The sequence below is a fragment of the Trypanosoma rangeli genome, assembly GCF_003719475.1.
Source record: "Trypanosoma rangeli strain AM80 chromosome Unknown Tra_15.4_contig_00148, whole genome shotgun sequence".
Taxonomy (NCBI): Eukaryota; Euglenozoa; class Kinetoplastea; order Trypanosomatida; family Trypanosomatidae; genus Trypanosoma; species Trypanosoma rangeli.
Genome location: NW_021705887.1, coordinates 12,731 through 29,289, shown reverse-complemented (window position 1 = coordinate 29,289; position 16,559 = coordinate 12,731). Strand labels below are relative to the sequence as shown.

Sequence of the window (16,559 nt, the reverse complement as noted above, 5' to 3'; positions counted from 1 at the left end):
CCCACACTAAGAGAGGCCTGCTAAGTTAACTACTTTGACCATTACTACATCAGGGTTTTTTTTTTTTGACGATGAGGTGTGCTATTATTTTTGCGTACCTTTACGGATGCCTTTCTCTTTTTCTCTTTTTTATTTTTTGTCTGTGTCTCAGCTTTGGCTGCCTGCCCCCTACGCGGCTACTGTTCTCTCACTCTCCCTCCACCTTTTTGTTGTTGTTTTATTTAAAGTCACTGCAAAGAGGGTATGTGTGAAAGAGCTTAGTCAGGTTAAGGGAAGAGAGACATACAGATAACAACTGTCAGCGACATTCACGAGGACATTACGGTGCTATTCACTGCGTGACGATGGGAAAATTTCAGTTATGTATTGAGAGTACGGTGCGGGAGGTGAACAGCCTCCTGGTGTTTCACAATGTTCATCCACAAGTCCGTGCGGATGTGCAACGACGTCTGCAGCGCCTTGTTTACCGCATCCAGGATTATATGGGAACTCTCGCGCCAGGTTACTGCGAATCCGCAGAGGACGTTTGTGCAGCCGTGGTACAAAAAGTTGTTGACGATACACTCCGAAACGTTCTCCCCGGCGTTGAACTCGTTTTGGAGGAGAAGCGGTCTGCAGCGTTGCAACAGCGCACGAGAGATCTTGAGATGGAACTGTGCAAGAGCGAAAGACGATGCAGTGAGTTGGAGGAGGTCCTTGAGCGCTTTCGTAAGGCGCACCAGCTTATGTTGCGTTGCTATTTCCGTGAGGTCCTCGTGCTGCGGTACAAGTTGCAGGAAGCTCTGTGGCGGCGGCGGACACATGGTCGCCGGGCGCAGAGCGCACAACCGTACTCACACATACAAGAGAGTCAGTCACGCAGCGCATTTTCCGTTGTCCCTGGTAGCCAGGGGCCTGATTTGGGGGACGCGCTGGCTGCGTTACCACAGTCGCAGAATATGTCACTCTCGGAAGATACCGCGGACGTTTCCGCATCGCTTGTGGTCTGTGATGTCGTAACCTTCCCCGACGCTCAGAGCGTTGTGGCGAATGAGACGGGACACGATATTACATTGTCGCTTGTGACATCCAAGGGGGCTACCGCAGTACCGACCACAACCGTCAAACCAGTGTCGGGAAACCCGGCAACACTATTTGCGGAGTTGCTACAACCCCCACCAACACTCGCCACAACAACATCAACTGTAGTAAACGCTGATATGACGGCAGATACACCAAAAGTGTCTGTGAAGTCAAACTCAAATAGTAAAAAAATACATGCCTCGGCAGTGAAAAGAAACCTGGATACGAAATCTCGTAATGTCCAGACGGTGGGAACGCAGACCGTGCCGTTTATGGGCGATGACAGCGTGGACGCTATTTTTGATTATGAACGGTACATCCAGCAGCTGAATAGCAGTCAAAGACGAGGAAGCGAATCGTCGTTCGAGTCCGAGATGGCCACATTGTCTGTAAAGAAGTTCGCATTGAAGAGTCCCAGGGGGCAGCAGGAAGCTGGCTTTCAGCTCATGCGACAGCGACTGATGGAAGCATGGGAGCGCGCTGGCAGCGCTGCTTGGAAACACCCAATAAACCGTGGGGGATTATCAACGTCCAGTTCACGTCCAAACATCTCCTCGATGGATTTGATGAGGGAAGTGTTCCTGATGGATTTGACTGAAATTCATCAGGGCGTTCAAAAGTTACAGGAGCAGCATTTTAAGGACATGACGGAATTGCAGAATGCGATGAGGTCCATTGAGTCGCAAGTTGAAATTTTATTGGGATTCTTTGGGACCTATGCGGAAGAGGTGAGTCGTCTTGCAGTTGCCTTGTCAAGTGATGAAGGGACGGCGAATGATATGTCGAATGGTGCATTGGTCGCAAAGTACGATCCATACCGGCGACGTGTGGTGATGGACTACTTCACTGTCACGGCCTTGACGGGTGCGTTGGCGGAGGTGGGCCCAGAGCAATCAGAGGGTAGGACGATGGAAGAAATGGTGATGCAGCAACTGCTACAACAACGCCAAGAGCACATTAACTTTTGGGAAAACAACCCTGTGACATTGCGCGCAAGGGCAGCTTTTGCTGAACTGCAGGCGGCAGCAATGCGGAGGTGGGAGGAGGCATCTCGCCGGCGTCAAGGAGGTACGACAATTGACATGTTGCCAACCGTCCTGGGTAACGACTTGGACAACCTTTCTGCATTCACAGGTGGTTCCAAAAACGGAATTGAACACGAAGAAGACAGCACTGCCCTTCGATCACTTTCTCGGGAAGATAAACTTAAAACTCTTGTTCAGCTCCGTATGCAGCGTATTGCCCATCGTGCTCGCCATCGCAGTAGGTTGCATCAACTTGCCGAGGCAGCACGTATGGGGAGGAGGGGGAAGGAGCTATATAGAATACTTCGCGAGGCTGCTTCACACGAGCAAACGGTGGATTTGTTGACACGGAAGATCGATAAACTTTTGCGTGACTTGGGTCTTTCCGGGGCTGTTTTGGACTCTGAACGGGCATTCTTTACGAAAAACCTTGCCTTTTCGCCGTATCTGTGTGATCCTACAGATGAGATGCAGGAGAGCGAGGTGGTGTATGTGCCTCTTCCCGTGAATGCGCGGGACGCGGACGATTTGTGTGCAACACTATGTTCTAATGAAGCTGGTTATGTCATTTTCAAGGATGAGGTTATTCCTATTGCCAACGTGAAATATGATCAGCGTACCGATGCTTTTAATAGAGTAGGAACAGCTGGAGGACAAGGAGATGATGCTGCAAAATCAAGAGCAGCAGGTAGAAGAGGTCCACATCGTGTAGTACCGTTTCATGGTACTGTGATTGAGTATTATCGTGGAGTGCAGTTAGGCCGCCCGTTAGGCGAGAGACAGGGACCTATGTATGTGTTCTGGGATACAGAACAGAAGGCTTTTTTTCTTGTGGAGGAGGAGGCAGATGCCGAGAAGAGTCCAACGCGCAGAGTGGCAATAACGATGAAAAACCAAGGGCCTCAGCAGAAACTGGAGCGACAACGCAATGTACACTTGTCGACAATTTTGATGCACCCACCGTTACCTGAACCCGAAAGAAGAGAACCAGCTATGAATTGTGCTTCACTTGTTCCCGTTACACCACTCAGGACCGTGTCGAAGGTGACGCCACCCCCTGTACTAACTTATTCAGTTGACAAGAAGGCATCAAATTTTTTTCCTTTACAGCAACAGGGACGGTGCGAGCTTCCACCATGTTTTTCGTCTGCATCCCCCACAGCTCGGCTAGCCCATCCGCTAATAGTTCAACCAAACAAAGAGGAGAAAGATTTACTGAAAATCGAATCCCTGTCTGCGCGGCGGGTTGAGGGAGAGGCGAGGAAAGCGACACCTTCAGATGGCACGGTCACGGTGCTGGCACGTCTTAAAGGTGCTGAGCGACAACGCCAACAAAAGGCACTCACAATGGCTCAGCGGATACCCAGGGGGGGCGAAACACAGAAGGCATCGAATGAACGCTTCTTGCGGATGCGTTTTCCATGTATATCCTTGTCAGCGGCGCCAGCGTCGGAGTAGAAGTGGATTGTCTCTCTCTTTGGGATTTATAGGGTTTGCATTTCCTCTCCCCTTATTTGTTTTTGTTTGCTTTTTTGTTTCCTTCGAAGGTCGTTGCAGGCTTGCTGTGAAGGTCACTCGTGACGCTGCCTTGTTTGGTCTTTCTGGCTTTTTATTCTTCCCACAAACGTAAAGAAGCAGTGCAGTGGTGTACAAGGAGGCTCACACACAGACACGAACAATTTCATTCACCTCCTTGTGTTTTTTTTTTTGGCCATTCCCCTGTATTGTAGTTGCGCGACGTACTTGTCTGTGTTGTTGACATCGATGTTGTCCTGCTTTGACTCAGAAAAGGAAAAGAAGGGAATAATTGTGGTGACACAACGGAACGACAAAGACAGGGGAGAGAGAGAGAGAGAGAACATTGCTATATGTGTGTTTCTCTGTATGTGCCTTTTTTTTTTCTCTGTCTCTTACGCTGTACTTCAGCGTGTATGCACGACACCTGTTTGGGGTACGATCATACTGCGAGAAATTTCCCCTCTTTTATCTAAATTCCATAGCTGACCGACGCGTTACCTTTCCTTTCGTGTTCTGTTGACGTGGTGGGACTGCCTTAGTTGGGGAAGCTACAGGTGGAAAGAGCTAGGGCCACTGCTTCTGCCGCCTATGTTTACTAGGGGGCCACTCACTGTGGCGCAGGCGGAGCGCGTTTGTAAGTGGTACTTCCGCGCAGGATTTATTGGTCTCCCATGGCTATGGTTCGCCAACTGGCTTTTGTTCCGCCACCATGCTGGTGCAAATAGTACAATCGCGTGGTACACTACTGCCTCCTTGCGATTGGGCCTCGCAGGGGGTCTTCTGTTGGTTGTGTGGTACGTGGCGGTGATGCTGGCGGTTCCAGCAACAAGTTCGCTTTTCGTCCTTCCGCCCTTCACAGGGAAGTGGCAGCCAGGGCACTTCGCAACTTAGGCAGCACCGTGGAGTGCAGCGAGAGTCGCTTGTGTGGGGGCAGAGCGGCAAATAAGAAACAAAAGTACACACGCAACGGAAACAAAAAAAAAAAAAAACTACCATGTTACTTTTCTGCTTTTCTCTCTCTCTTTCTCTCTCTGTGTGAAAAGGGCGCAGCTGTTGTAGTGTCTTGCGTGCGAATTTGTACAACGTCAAAAGTGGGGGAAAAGCATTTTCTTCTAACGTTGTCATCTCTCTTCTACATATATATATATATATAATTGTGTGCTCTCTCTTGTAAGGTGTATCCATACATCAGTGTACCCTCTTACTTTTTGTCTTCCTCTTTCGTTGACTCTGACTCTGTATGTGTGTGGGTGCGCAGGTGTGCTCTTCTTCTTTCTCTTTCTTTCGGTTGTCCCTTATAGTATAATTTTTTTGCTTGGTGTGTCTTTTTCTTTTTGTGGAGCTCCGAGGGACATCCTTTTCGTGCGGCAGCGCTACTTACATCTCGCTGCACAAATTCCCATAGAACAAGTGTTGGCGAAGGGCGTACGATAAAGAATACATAACATATATAGAGTGCAAAGGTGAGTACGTCTCAGCAAACAAATCCCGAAAACAACAAGTACGGTTGGAGGTATAATCATTAGGAGTACACCCTGTGCTGCGAAGAATATTATAAGGACAAGTTGTTGGATTGATTGTTTTGGCATTTTAAACAACCTTACACAACCCATCCATTGCCTTCTTGTGAGGGTTAGTGGTGTTGAGACTATTTATTTTGTTTTTATTTTTCTTCTGTACAGACTCTGCAGCGTAACGCGGACGTTGCTGCAATTGTGGTTGTGACGCGCGCTGTATTCGGTGATTCTGCCAATGCGAAAAAATACGGTGGCTAGCTTGTTCCCATCCTCGTGCTACCACTTAACAGATGATTGGACAAATGGATTGCCCGCTGACACAATCTTCAAACAACCACAGACGGAGGAGGATCGCTTTATTGGGATTGTTGACTCCAAGAAGTTCCTTCACAACCCCTATAACGCGTGCACGCACTCAGCAGGCTGCGAAGCAGAGGCTCGTTACCGCAAGACGCTTGAATCTCAAATGGGACTTGATGGAGGCGGTCTCATGCTGTTTGAAACCAACGAGCATGCGCCCAATTTCACGCGCCCGGAGGTGGATGGGGGCGGGAACCAATTACTTCCACCCAGTTATGTGAGCAGAGGGGAGATAATGACGGAGCCGTGTGAGGGCCCGCAACCATCAATGCGCAACGCGGACCTTCTGACAGATGCAGAAGAGGAGCCACACGATGGATTTCGTACGCCACCCTCGACGCCCGTAAAAAACCGCGTTGGGGGCGTTGGACTACGCTTTCCGTCGCACCATAGAGCCACATCAGCCATTTCTTTACTGACGCCTGCATCAACCGTGCAACTTGAAAGTTGGGACGGCTGTGTGACCCCGCTGAAAGTGTCGAAGAACTGTGGCATGCGGAATCAGGAGAGTCGATCATTTGGTATTGAGGGGGGCTGCAGAAGCAGCAGCCCCTATAGCTGTACTCAGGGTGGTGATACTCACCGGACAACGCCTATCCTCAACGGCGCTGGAGTTGCATCCCTTGGGTACGGGTCTAGGGGCAGTGAGGTTATCAATGCCGTTGCCACAAGCCCCCATCCAGGGCGCAATACAATGCTTCATTCTGCTGCTTCACCGCAACTTCGTACTCCTGTAAGAAATGAAAACCACTTGTTACACACACCAACTCCGGGGGCGCATATAGGTAATGCTACAGTTTCACAGAGTGCGAGTCCAGTTTCACGAAGGAGTGTGTTGTATTCACAACACGTGACACCGCATCGAAAACTTGAAAAATGCTATCGAGTTCTTGCCGCTGAAGGATTATCCTTGTGCGATTATCAGGGCCGCCCAAATTTCAGTCCATTAAGCTTGGGTTATATGGGTGCCATCGTTGCGTTGCAACAAAGTGTGTATCTCTGGCAGGAGTCTGGAGGAACGCATCTTCTTTATAGAACTTCAACTGAATTTATCCTTGTGACCGCCGTCTCCTCTTCCAGGCGACCCACTGAGGAGGGTGACCTCTACTTGGCGGTTGGTATGAGTGATGGGACTATTGTAGTGTTAAAATATCATGTAGGTGATGGTGATTCCATTGTGTCTAATGGAGTTCAGTCCACGCCATTCGGCACCATTGCGGGGAAAAGAAATCAGACCTTCTTTAAGGGTTCCATGTCTCACGTTAGCACCGTACATGTTGTAGGACATGGTTTGTACTCAGGTTGCATGGATGGGACTTTAACTGTTCGTAACCTTCGTGATGGATCTGTTGTTTGGTATTCTTGTACTGAAGTTGAGCGGGATTTGTTTTCCTACACGTTGTTTCAGGCTGACTATTCTGTGGCTGTTGGGGCCCCCATATACAAGCTGGAAGTCACGCCTGATGGGGAGCACATTGCCGTTGGAACAACTGATAGTCTCTTTGTTTACCAAACGAATAGTATGGGCCCAGGAAATCGGACGAGGTGCCGAGTTGTTTTTTCTGGGGCTTCAAAACCTGTTCGTGCCTTCTGCTGGTGGGCACTTCCGTTTAACTCTTTAAATGATTATGCGGCGGAGGCACACCATAGTCCCAGTAGTGGCAGTAACTTTGACTTCCTGCACTCCATTCTTATTTACGGTGGTGGCCGTGATGGGTCTGTTCTTTCTGCTTACTGTGTTGGCAGTCGTAGCCACAAGGCGACATATTGCCTGTCAGCCCCAATTTTGGCTATTGTGAGCAGTGAAACGTCTGAAGAGATCATTGTTTCTGTCGATATCCCCGGCAGCGAAGTGGGATATGTGCGCCATCTGGAGGAACGTGGGCCTGCACCCGCCACACATGGCAACGCTAACGTGAACGCTTATGATGTCAATGGCGACCGCTTGGAAAACTTCAACGACTGGGGTTTTTCTGACTCCTCCGGTGAAGAAGAAGCCCTTCCTCACGTCTCATACGTTGCCCAACACCACCCCATTGCTTTTTCGCAGCAAACCCATCACCGCATCAATGGTAAGTGTGCAGGCGGTATTGCATTGGGAAGTGCCTCGGCACAGGCAAGTCGTTTGCTTTATGGCGTAGAGGCGACAGAGACACCACTGGCGTTGCCACACATGCGCCCTCTCCATTCTGAGTCTACAGAAGGAGGGAAGTTGCTGCAACTGTTTCAATTGAAAGATGGCGGCGCAACGTTGGAACGATTAGGCGGAGTTGTCGGTCTAAAAGTTGCCTCGCTGTACATGGCACTTTCTCCTGATGGTTCGTTGCTTTCCACAGCTGGAAGCGAACTGAAGTTGCGCATATGGCGGGATTTTAAAGCCAGGTTGCCAGATCGTGGCGCTCAATGTGACTTTCGCTGAAAACACGTCTGCTCTCCAGTTCTGTGCCATACGGCTTTCTTGGAGCGCATTGGGTGCACCTCTGTTCTGAATGAAGAGCACACCACATGGAATAAGTGAGGCAGAAATAATTATAACTTTTTAAAAAAAAGAATAATAATAGTAAAGAAAGCGATCGTGACTAGGAACGACAATGGCCATCTCGTCTACTTTTTTTTCTCAATTGATAGGTGTATGGGGGGAAGCGAAACCGCAGAAGTGCGTGAAACATGTGCCTGTGGAAACACACATATGCGCACTTCCACATGTTTTTGCATGGAAATATGGTATGAACAAGTCCGTGGTATTATTACTAGTTTTGCTGTTGTTTTTGCCTTCCTGCATCTGTATGCGTATGTCTGGCTCAACTCTCTTTGGCACACTGTTTTAGTTTGTGTATTTTTTTTGCTCTGCACATACACGCATGTGTACTCATGAGTTGGTTTTTTTTTCCTGGTTTTGCGGCTCACCTCCAACCTCTCTCATGCCAGTGTTTATGCACGGAGACGCATCTACTTGTGTGCCGTTTTCTTTGCACGTACAGAGAGCGGTTGTCAGAGGGAGGTAAAGCAATAGAGTTGCATTGCTTTATAAAGAGGCGGGTATACACACATCAGGTTTGACATGGATGACTACAGATGAAAGGCCTCGGAGTTGTTGTTGTTTTGTCATCGGATATGGTAGAGGACTTCTTTTACTATTTTTTTTTTTACGTGCTTTTTTTTATTTTATTTTCCTGCTATTTGCGGCATATGAAAAACAGAGGCACCGGCCGCAGCGTATGATAACGTGCGAAGATGAAGATGAGTGAGCGGAATGAGTTGCGGCGAATTAACGCGAGAGCGGAGTCATATACACCACACACTTCCCTCCCCTGTTTGTGTGAAAATGAAAGAAAAAATAAAATAAAATGAATGCCCCGAAGGAAGCTAAAAGAAAAAAAAGTGAAACGAACGAGTGCGAAATGATGACGAGGGGTGAGTGGGACTGGCAGGGTACGTTGTGTTTGTGGCGCACCGGAGCGTCTTTGTGGGGGGACCCCTGCTGCCCCAACAACACGCGCATGCAGGTTGCACTTATGTGTAGCAAATTCGTGTGTTTAGTATTTTTGTGGGTGCTTTGTCCTGCTTGTGTGTGCCCTGTCGTTTCCATTCTCCACCCCTCCACCCCTTGCGCGTGGTTTGGTCACCACGCTGGTTGTGTGTTGTTGTTGGGCTCGGATTTGGGTCGCAACTTGTTTCTCCCGTTTTTGTTGTTTCCTCGCGTTTGCTGTGGACCCACTCACACCAGTCTTTCTCTGCACGAGCTTTTAATTTTAGCCCAGCGCCGCAGGGCAGGTCTGTGATGGGCGTTTACTTGAACGGATTGTAGGGAAGGTGAGTAAAGCTGTTCACACAATGCGAAAGAGAGAGAGAGAGATGTGGGAGACAAAAAAAAAAAAACAACGATGTACAACGGGGATTCTGACTGGAGTATGCTCATGAAAGCAAGCAGTTTTTTTTTTTGAATGAATGAATGAATGCTGCCTCACTACTCTCTAGTATCTTTGCTTCTACATTTATAAGGGTGTGTGTCTTCAACGCCAGTGCAATCGGCTCACATCGCCTGCACGCTCCCACGTATGAAGAATCAAACTGAAGGTGGGTCTGCATATGGCGGATGCTTCGATATCCAAATGCCGTTAAAGTGATTGAAGTTTCTCTCTGTTTTAGCATTCGTGTGTGAGCCTACCTTCGTTTGATTGTTTATTAGTTGGATTTTGTGGTTTTGTCACACCCCACTGCTTTCCGCTGTCTTCATACGCCCTGCATAGACGCGTACATCTTCAACGAATTGCATGTGCGTGTGTGTGCTGGGGTGCACTTTTTTCTATTTACTAATCTTTTTTTCATTTCCTTTTTTTTTCCCATTTGGATGCGATGACGGACGAGGGAGAGAGAGATAGAGTATGCAGAGAGGTGTTTCGTAGAACCCGTGCATAAAACGGGATGCGGATGGAGAATGCAATGCAAACATACAAGCAAAAAAAAAATGAAGGGGACGGGGGGAGGGGGAGGGCGGAATCATGGCTTGTGCTCACGTCAGTTGACAAGGTGCTTGCCACCACCATTTACAACTGTTTTTACGGTCTGTCGTCACACTGCAGCACTCATGGCCTTATCTCCTTGCTTCCCAACAAACTGAACTTTTTTTTTTGCGACCATTTTTTTTTTTTTCTTGACGTGCCAGTTTAGTAAATTAAAAAAAAACACAGATATGGGAGAAGCGGGAGGGAGTGGAGGCAACAACAAGGAGAGACACTTACGTATGTGATGCTTTTGAATGTGGCACAAGCTTTTATTCTTCGTTCCATACGTCCATGTATACAACATCACTTTTTCTCTCTTTTACTGTAGACCGTTGACACACATTTTTTTTCTTTTCTTCTTCTGTAGGTGTTTTCGTTGTTTTTCCTTTTTTTTTTTTACATCTTCTTTCCTTCCCGCACACATTTTCTCTCCTTTGTATACGCTTGGGTCTTAGTTTATTTTCACTTCTGTCTTTGCTTATCTTTTTTTTTTAGGGGGGGGTTGAGTACTGGAGAGCGGGAAGGGAGGGCAGCCGGTGCGCTTCGTTTACTACCACCGGCACTATTACTAGTCAAGGTGGGGTTGCAGCTGCCGCGGTGGCTCTTCGTTTTTTTTTTTAAGTTTATTTCACCCAAAGTCGAATTGCCCAGCATATAACATTGAGACAAATGTTTGCGTGCTTGCACGTACAAATATGTATACATGTCTAGCTATGTGTGGAGGTGGATGATTGCGTGGGCAAGGCTCTCTCGTTGTGTGGTCCAACTTTTTGCAGGTGCGGCCCGTATATATATATATATATTTGCTTTTGTTGTTTCTAATTGTGATTAATCCAAACAGATGCAGTAGGAAAAGGGTTGAGAGCGGGAGCAATTGCGCGGAACAGCAGCGGACGGAATCTTCCCCAGACTTTTCTTTTCCTTGGCCAGTGAAATGGTTTCGTCGACGGCGGCAACAACTGTGGAGCAGCGACAACCACCGCAGCAGTTATACCAACGACGTCAGGTGTGCTTGCCCAACGTGTACAAAACCATCTCGCCATGTACTTTGAATGACACGCCAAGGTGTGTAGGGGCAGAACCTCACACCGGAAGCTTGCACTGTGCCCTATCCTGGGGAAGGGGCCCGCAGACGTCTGGACTCGTGCACTCACCATCTTCTTACCCACAGCATGCGAGACTGTGTCACACAGAGGTGTCCCTTGCCCTGAATAAACTTTTCTTGGTGCACTCAACTCCAAACCCCTTTCAGAGTTCTGCACTTCATATGGCGCCGAGACTATGGGAACAGCCCCGCTTCGCATCACCCCCATTGAGACATTTTTGTCACACAATCGGCACGAAGGTGAGCTGTGGCAATCGTGCCGCGGATCGTGCTTATCAACTAGCGCGGACAATGAAATGCTGGGCATCGCTGACGCATACGCACTCTCTCGGCGAGGACCTTGCTGACTGGAAGATCTCCAGACGTTGCAGTGACATTGGCGCACTGGTGGAGTTTTTGGTCTTGTTGCACGTTCGAGAGGCGGAGAACAGGAAAAGCCTCGAGCAGGAGGCGGCGTCACTGCTTTATCGTTTTGAGCAGCAGGAACGTCAGGAAAGGCCGACGGCTTCTCTCAACAGTCTGGAGTTTCCTGTTCCACAGCTGAAGTCGTCAAGTATCTTTGACGCTTCGGAGGTCAACGAAACCCCAAAGTATACCATCATAGGGAGGGAAACTTCCACGCGGGTGGCGGGATACTTATTACCGAGGCAGAGGGAGGATAATAGCCGATGGGAAAACAGAGACATGACTGTGGATCATCATTGTATGCTTTCAGACGAGGAGAGGGCCGCGCGTAGCCTTATCACAATTGTGGAAGAGGGTTGTCGACGGCGTTTTGTACTCGCTGCAAAGGATGGACTGCATGGCGCCTTGCCGAAGGCTTCTTCCCCCGTCAGAAGTAATTTTTGGAATGATGAACATCGAAGAACTGGCCGGGAAAAGCTAAAGTTGGATGAAACTGTGACGAACAAAATGTGGCAGAATAACAAAACCCCCCCGCAAAAAATGGGGTTATTGCAAAGCCCAAATGCTTACTGTGAGTCGCTAGAGGAGAGTGTCCGGGGTGGGGCTCTCAGCACAATTTCATCGGATGCTTTTCTTTCTGTCAGCACTGGTCGTTTCCTCTTTGAGAGACTTGAGGAAGATGCTCTGGCTCCGGCGTACGGCACGGATGAGGAAGAGGAAGTGGGCGACCGTAAAGGGAGGGCGTCGATGTTAGGGCAGTGCCGGAACGCTGCAAGCGGCGAATCATTCAACCTTGTGACCTTTGAAGAGGTTGGGTCCGATGATCCGTTACAGTGGTTTGACGAGAGTGCGGTGAAGGCACTTTCAGATGTCGAGAATGAGCGACTGGAGAGGGCGCAAGCGGGCCTTTTTTATGAGGAGCAGAAAGCGCGAGCTGAAGTCTTGCAACAGGAGGAATACGGCATGATGCAGTTGGAGGAGCGCAAGACCTATTTTTGGCTCTCGCAACATGTAGTTGACGCCATTGCATTGCAGATGGAGAATGTCGTGCGTGAGGAGGAGTCAAGGAGAATCTACATTTGCGGCAATTTCTTTTTATGCCCTGAAGGTGGAACGGACTCCAGCGTTTTGTCCCCGAGTAAGTTGCCACCATCGTTGCACCGCCGATTTCGTTCGGGAGGTGAGCAGCGCGAACGCGACGCCATACGCGGCGCCTTTTGTGACGGTATTTGTACTGCAGCGGAGGCGGCGATCGCAGCTCTTCTTGAGCAGGAGAGACATGAGCGGGCAAGGTTGGAGCGGGAGGCGCAGCCAAAGTACACTTCTGTATTTTGGGGAATGGAGTTAATGGGAGAGCGACAAGAATTACTTCTTGAAGAGCAAAGCGAGCGAAACGGCATTGAGTTTGCTGCGTCGGAGCACTGGATGGACCTTCAACTACTTCGAAATGTGCAGCATACGTCTTTGCTTACTGGCACAGAAAACATGACGTTGAGTGACACACAAAGCAGCTTCAGCAGCCGCGATGCGGAGGGGAACGTTCATCGTTGGTGTTCATGGTGCAGCGATGACGACGTTAACTTCAGTGCGTGTTCACTCTGTTTATCTCATTCGACGCTGTTTGATCACATTACCAGGTCGAAGGCTATGCGGAGATGCTTGTCTTTGAAGAGTGAGGGGAATGGCAGTTCAGCAGGCCGAGTTCCACAAGGGGTTCAAGCAGCAACTGAGGTACTTGAACCAGTTTGTGTCGCCTGCACCTTAAGCACATTAAGGGCAGAGGAGTGTGGGTGCCGCGAGGCGTTGCATGCCGACTGGAACCGAGGGTATGAAAACCTACTGGAACTTGATGGCATAGCAACGGAGGAATTCACGCGTGCCATGGTTCTTTCCAACACAGTAAGGATGTTGCACGCCCCCGTCATGCCATTGTAGACATTTTCTCTTTACACACCCAGAAGGGTGCGCTTTGCCCTTCTGGGTGGTATCGTTTTTATGGTTAATAACTTTTTTTTTCTGGGTTTTTGATGTTGTTTGTTGATTTGTGTATTATTTTTTTGCACCGGAAACGGGCACAAAGACTAGAGTGGGATAGAACGCGTGTTTGTATGGGTATGGGTGAGTATAAATGAGTGAATACCTATTTTTAGGCGCGATGAAAAGAGTACCTGCGTCTGACAAGGAAATAGTAATAATAATAACCAAATGTTGTGTAATGACACGAGGAAAACTGGCTTACTCATTTTTGATTTGAAAGCTCAGTTGTTATTGTTGGTTTGCTTTGATTGTTTATTACTTTTTTTTTTTTTGACTTGTTCGGGTGAAACGGACTTGGTGAAAAGTGTGCGCATCGCCGTGTGTGGAGTCCAAGGGGAATCGGGTGGTAGATACATACAGAACAACGATATAGAGGGCAGTCCCTGCGGCAGTAGCGATGATGTTGCGCCGTGCTCTCTTTGTCCACACATCACTCACCGTCGCTCTGTGTCACAGTCATTACCGCACTGCCACGAGAACAACGTCAGAAACAAAATTGCCATCGAAAACAACGACGCTATGGTGCGATTGCGCGGCCGCAGACGTGCAGGTGCCGCGCGCCACTGTGGAAGACATGTTTGGTCGCATGGAAGGAGATCATGATAACGATGATGAGGACGACGCCAGTGTGCCACAACGTGGTAAGGCGAGTCTCACGAGCAGCCGGCACATCATTGAAGAGGCTTTTTTTGAGTGGGTGGGCGACTACAGCAGCAGTACTGCTGAGGGGATGGGCGACTTTAGTCTGGAAAGTGTCATGAATGCCACCCTTGTCGAGCCACACCCCCAGGGTGAGTGTAGCGCGGCCGACAGGGCCCTTGTAAGTGGTGATATTTACGACAGTGACGATGATGGCCTCGATGTTAACTGTGATGATGCAGGCGGAGAGGAGGAAGGGCTTGTAAGCCACAACAATGACATTCTCATTTGCGAGGTTGATGATGATGGATTAGCCGTCGCTGGTGGGTCAGGTGCACTTCTTGATGCGGAGGGCGGTCACCACGAAGGGGAAAATCATGAGGATGACGTCGAGGATGATGATGCGTCCACCATCGCCGCTGCTGAGGAGGAGGAGCAGGTGGAGCAGCTGCTTTGCGCAACTCGGACTGCCGAGTCCACTGCAGCGCTCTTCTTTAAAGGCAAGGAGTGGGCGGCCAAGATAAGGGCAGCAAAGCCGTCATTTGATGACGCTGCGGCGGAGGGGGCGGAGTTGGAGACCGTTGGAGAGGTGATGCCATCACCGCAGCGGTTCTGAGGCTCGAACCGCACACCACCCAACGCATGATAGGCGCCACTCAGTCCTCCCCTCCCCGAAAGGGGGCGAATGAGAGAGAGAGAGAGAGGTGGGGGGGTGAGGGGGTGGGTGAAGGAGCAAAAGTATTCCGCTGTCTGTAAAGAAGAAAGTTTTTTTTTCACCTTTTTTTGCCATGTTAGTGTATTACCTTCTTTGTTTATTTCTCGTTGCCTTCTTAGGTGGCGCCATTTTTCTTGTTGATTGATGTCTTTGGAGTGCAAAGAGACAGCACACCGAGAGGAGGCTTGAACTTGTACTCTCTCCGACCCTCTTGTGGTGGCTACAGAAAGACACAACCAGCCTTAACACACAGGAAGAGTCAAGAGAGGACGACGGCAGTCAAGGAGTAGTGTGGCTTTTACGTGGCGTTACTGCGGCAACTATCGTGCTATCGATATCTAAATATTGCGTGGAGGGACAGAAACAGTAGACATTACGAAATCATAGTCTTCACATACACTGGCAGTGGAAGAGGGGTTGAGGAGTGAGAAATCGAGAATGATTCGTGTTCAACGCCTATGGAGGAAGAGGAATTCTTCCAGCCCTTCTACAACGGCACTTCGTTTGCCTGTTTCACAACGTGCTGTGTCTCTTACCAGTAGTTGCGGCTTCTGCCATGGCGCATTTCTTATTGCCGTGCGAGGCGTGCAGTATGAACAAACTTCTGCTACACTGCGTGGAATTAACAAGAAGGACCGTGCAATATCGGCTCCATGGATTACAAAGAGCACAAAGGATTACATGAGTGAGACTGATGCGCAGGCAACTGCTGTTAATCCAACGAAGGAGAAGCTTTTGCGAAACTCAAAGGCACGAAAGGATCGATTTGTGCGTATTGCAGAGGAGACAGATCATGTCTTTGACTCCGAGATGGACCGGATGCGGGACTATAATGTACGGCGCTGGCGAAAGGGTATTACTTTTTTTAAGCGACAAGGGTTGGGATTTACTTTGCTCTACATTTCCGTCTATCTGGGTTGTCTTGTTGCACTGTATGTGGGATTTGCAACAGGTATTCTCAAGAAGGAAACAGCGTACGAATACATGTTTGTTTTCCTCGGAGGTTACGTGGACAAGGAGTGGTTTTACAAGCGTGTGGAAGCCTGGGGCAAATACGTGGACTTTGGATTTGCGTTCGTGATCAATGAAATGCTGGAGTTTTTTCGTTTCCCGTTTATGATGTACACCTTTTACACATTCCGACCGTATCTGACAGGGGTGAATAGGCGTGTGAAGGCGTCCATCTTTCGATGGAATGCCGCAGAATCATAAGGACTCGCGGGTGATGAAGTTTCCATGACTCTCTTTATGTGTGTGTGTGTGTGTGTGTGTTTGACTCACCCTATCTACCTATACAAGATATATATATATATATATATATATGGGTATGCTGGGAGCAGAGAGACATGTGCTCTGTTGAAGTGACGCTTGCATGCCTGTCTGATAGAGTTAAATGCTTCTGTTTCCCCGTTCTTGTGTCTTTTTGCCGTCGGAACAACTGATAATTTCTAACTAAAAAGTAACTCAGAGCAACAAGGGAAGATTTTTTTTTTTGTTCTTCTCTTGGCGCTGTTGGCATTCTTTAGGGCGCCGCCACCATCCTCTCCTTTTCTTTTTGTTAGATTTTCTCTTTGTTGCGGTATCTTTTTTATTTTTGACGGCCGCTTCGCCTTATTAGCCCGGCTGCCTCATTATGTACTACAGACAACAACATCGACATCCCCCATCTGT

At 48.8% G+C, this 16,559-nt stretch overlaps 6 protein-coding genes and 1 pseudogene across 6 annotated transcripts, besides 10 other annotated features; all 7 read left to right on the top strand.

Moving 5' to 3' along the window:
- Positions 1-110: 110 nt before the first annotated feature.
- Positions 111-148: a sequence feature (A-rich).
- A 196-nt stretch (positions 149-344) lies between these two features.
- TraAM80_04852 (uncharacterized protein) lies at positions 345-3,545 on the top strand (the record flags this gene model as incomplete). The annotated part of the gene is made up of 1 exon (XM_029381761.1): positions 345-3,545. The coding sequence occupies one exon, from the start codon at positions 345-347 to the stop codon at positions 3,543-3,545; it is 3,201 nt and encodes a 1,066-aa protein (XP_029238497.1).
- A 374-nt stretch (positions 3,546-3,919) lies between these two features.
- Positions 3,920-3,945: a microsatellite.
- A 248-nt stretch (positions 3,946-4,193) lies between these two features.
- On the top strand, positions 4,194-4,496 carry TraAM80_04851 (uncharacterized protein; the record flags this gene model as incomplete). The annotated part of the gene is made up of 1 exon (XM_029381760.1): positions 4,194-4,496. The coding sequence occupies one exon, from the start codon at positions 4,194-4,196 to the stop codon at positions 4,494-4,496; it is 303 nt and encodes a 100-aa protein (XP_029238496.1).
- Positions 4,497-4,575: 79 nt separating this feature from the next.
- Positions 4,576-4,594: a microsatellite.
- Positions 4,595-4,617: 23 nt separating this feature from the next.
- Positions 4,618-4,638: a microsatellite.
- Positions 4,639-4,738: 100 nt separating this feature from the next.
- Positions 4,739-4,758: a microsatellite.
- Positions 4,759-5,357: 599 nt separating this feature from the next.
- Positions 5,358-7,901, top strand: TraAM80_04850 (uncharacterized protein; the record flags this gene model as incomplete). The annotated part of the gene is made up of 1 exon (XM_029381759.1): positions 5,358-7,901. One exon carries the CDS (start codon positions 5,358-5,360, stop codon positions 7,899-7,901), a length of 2,544 nt encoding a protein of 847 aa, XP_029238495.1.
- Positions 7,902-8,802: 901 nt separating this feature from the next.
- Positions 8,803-8,834: a microsatellite.
- A 1,288-nt stretch (positions 8,835-10,122) lies between these two features.
- On the top strand, positions 10,123-10,478 carry TraAM80_04849 (hypothetical protein; annotated as a pseudogene).
- A 295-nt stretch (positions 10,479-10,773) lies between these two features.
- Positions 10,774-10,790: a microsatellite.
- Positions 10,791-10,921: 131 nt separating this feature from the next.
- TraAM80_04848 (uncharacterized protein) lies at positions 10,922-13,432 on the top strand (the record flags this gene model as incomplete). The annotated part of the gene is made up of 1 exon (XM_029381758.1): positions 10,922-13,432. The coding sequence occupies one exon, from the start codon at positions 10,922-10,924 to the stop codon at positions 13,430-13,432; it is 2,511 nt and encodes an 836-aa protein (XP_029238494.1).
- Positions 13,433-13,934: 502 nt separating this feature from the next.
- TraAM80_04847 (uncharacterized protein) lies at positions 13,935-14,789 on the top strand (the record flags this gene model as incomplete). Its single annotated transcript, XM_029381757.1, has 1 exon — positions 13,935-14,789. The coding sequence occupies one exon, from the start codon at positions 13,935-13,937 to the stop codon at positions 14,787-14,789; it is 855 nt and encodes a 284-aa protein (XP_029238493.1).
- Positions 14,790-14,860: 71 nt separating this feature from the next.
- Positions 14,861-14,877: a microsatellite.
- Positions 14,878-15,326: 449 nt separating this feature from the next.
- TraAM80_04846 (uncharacterized protein) lies at positions 15,327-16,100 on the top strand (the record flags this gene model as incomplete). Its single annotated transcript, XM_029381756.1, has 1 exon — positions 15,327-16,100. The coding sequence occupies one exon, from the start codon at positions 15,327-15,329 to the stop codon at positions 16,098-16,100; it is 774 nt and encodes a 257-aa protein (XP_029238492.1).
- Positions 16,101-16,137: 37 nt separating this feature from the next.
- Positions 16,138-16,163: a microsatellite.
- Positions 16,164-16,171: 8 nt separating this feature from the next.
- Positions 16,172-16,211: a microsatellite.
- Between the last annotated feature and the right edge of the window lie 348 nt (positions 16,212-16,559).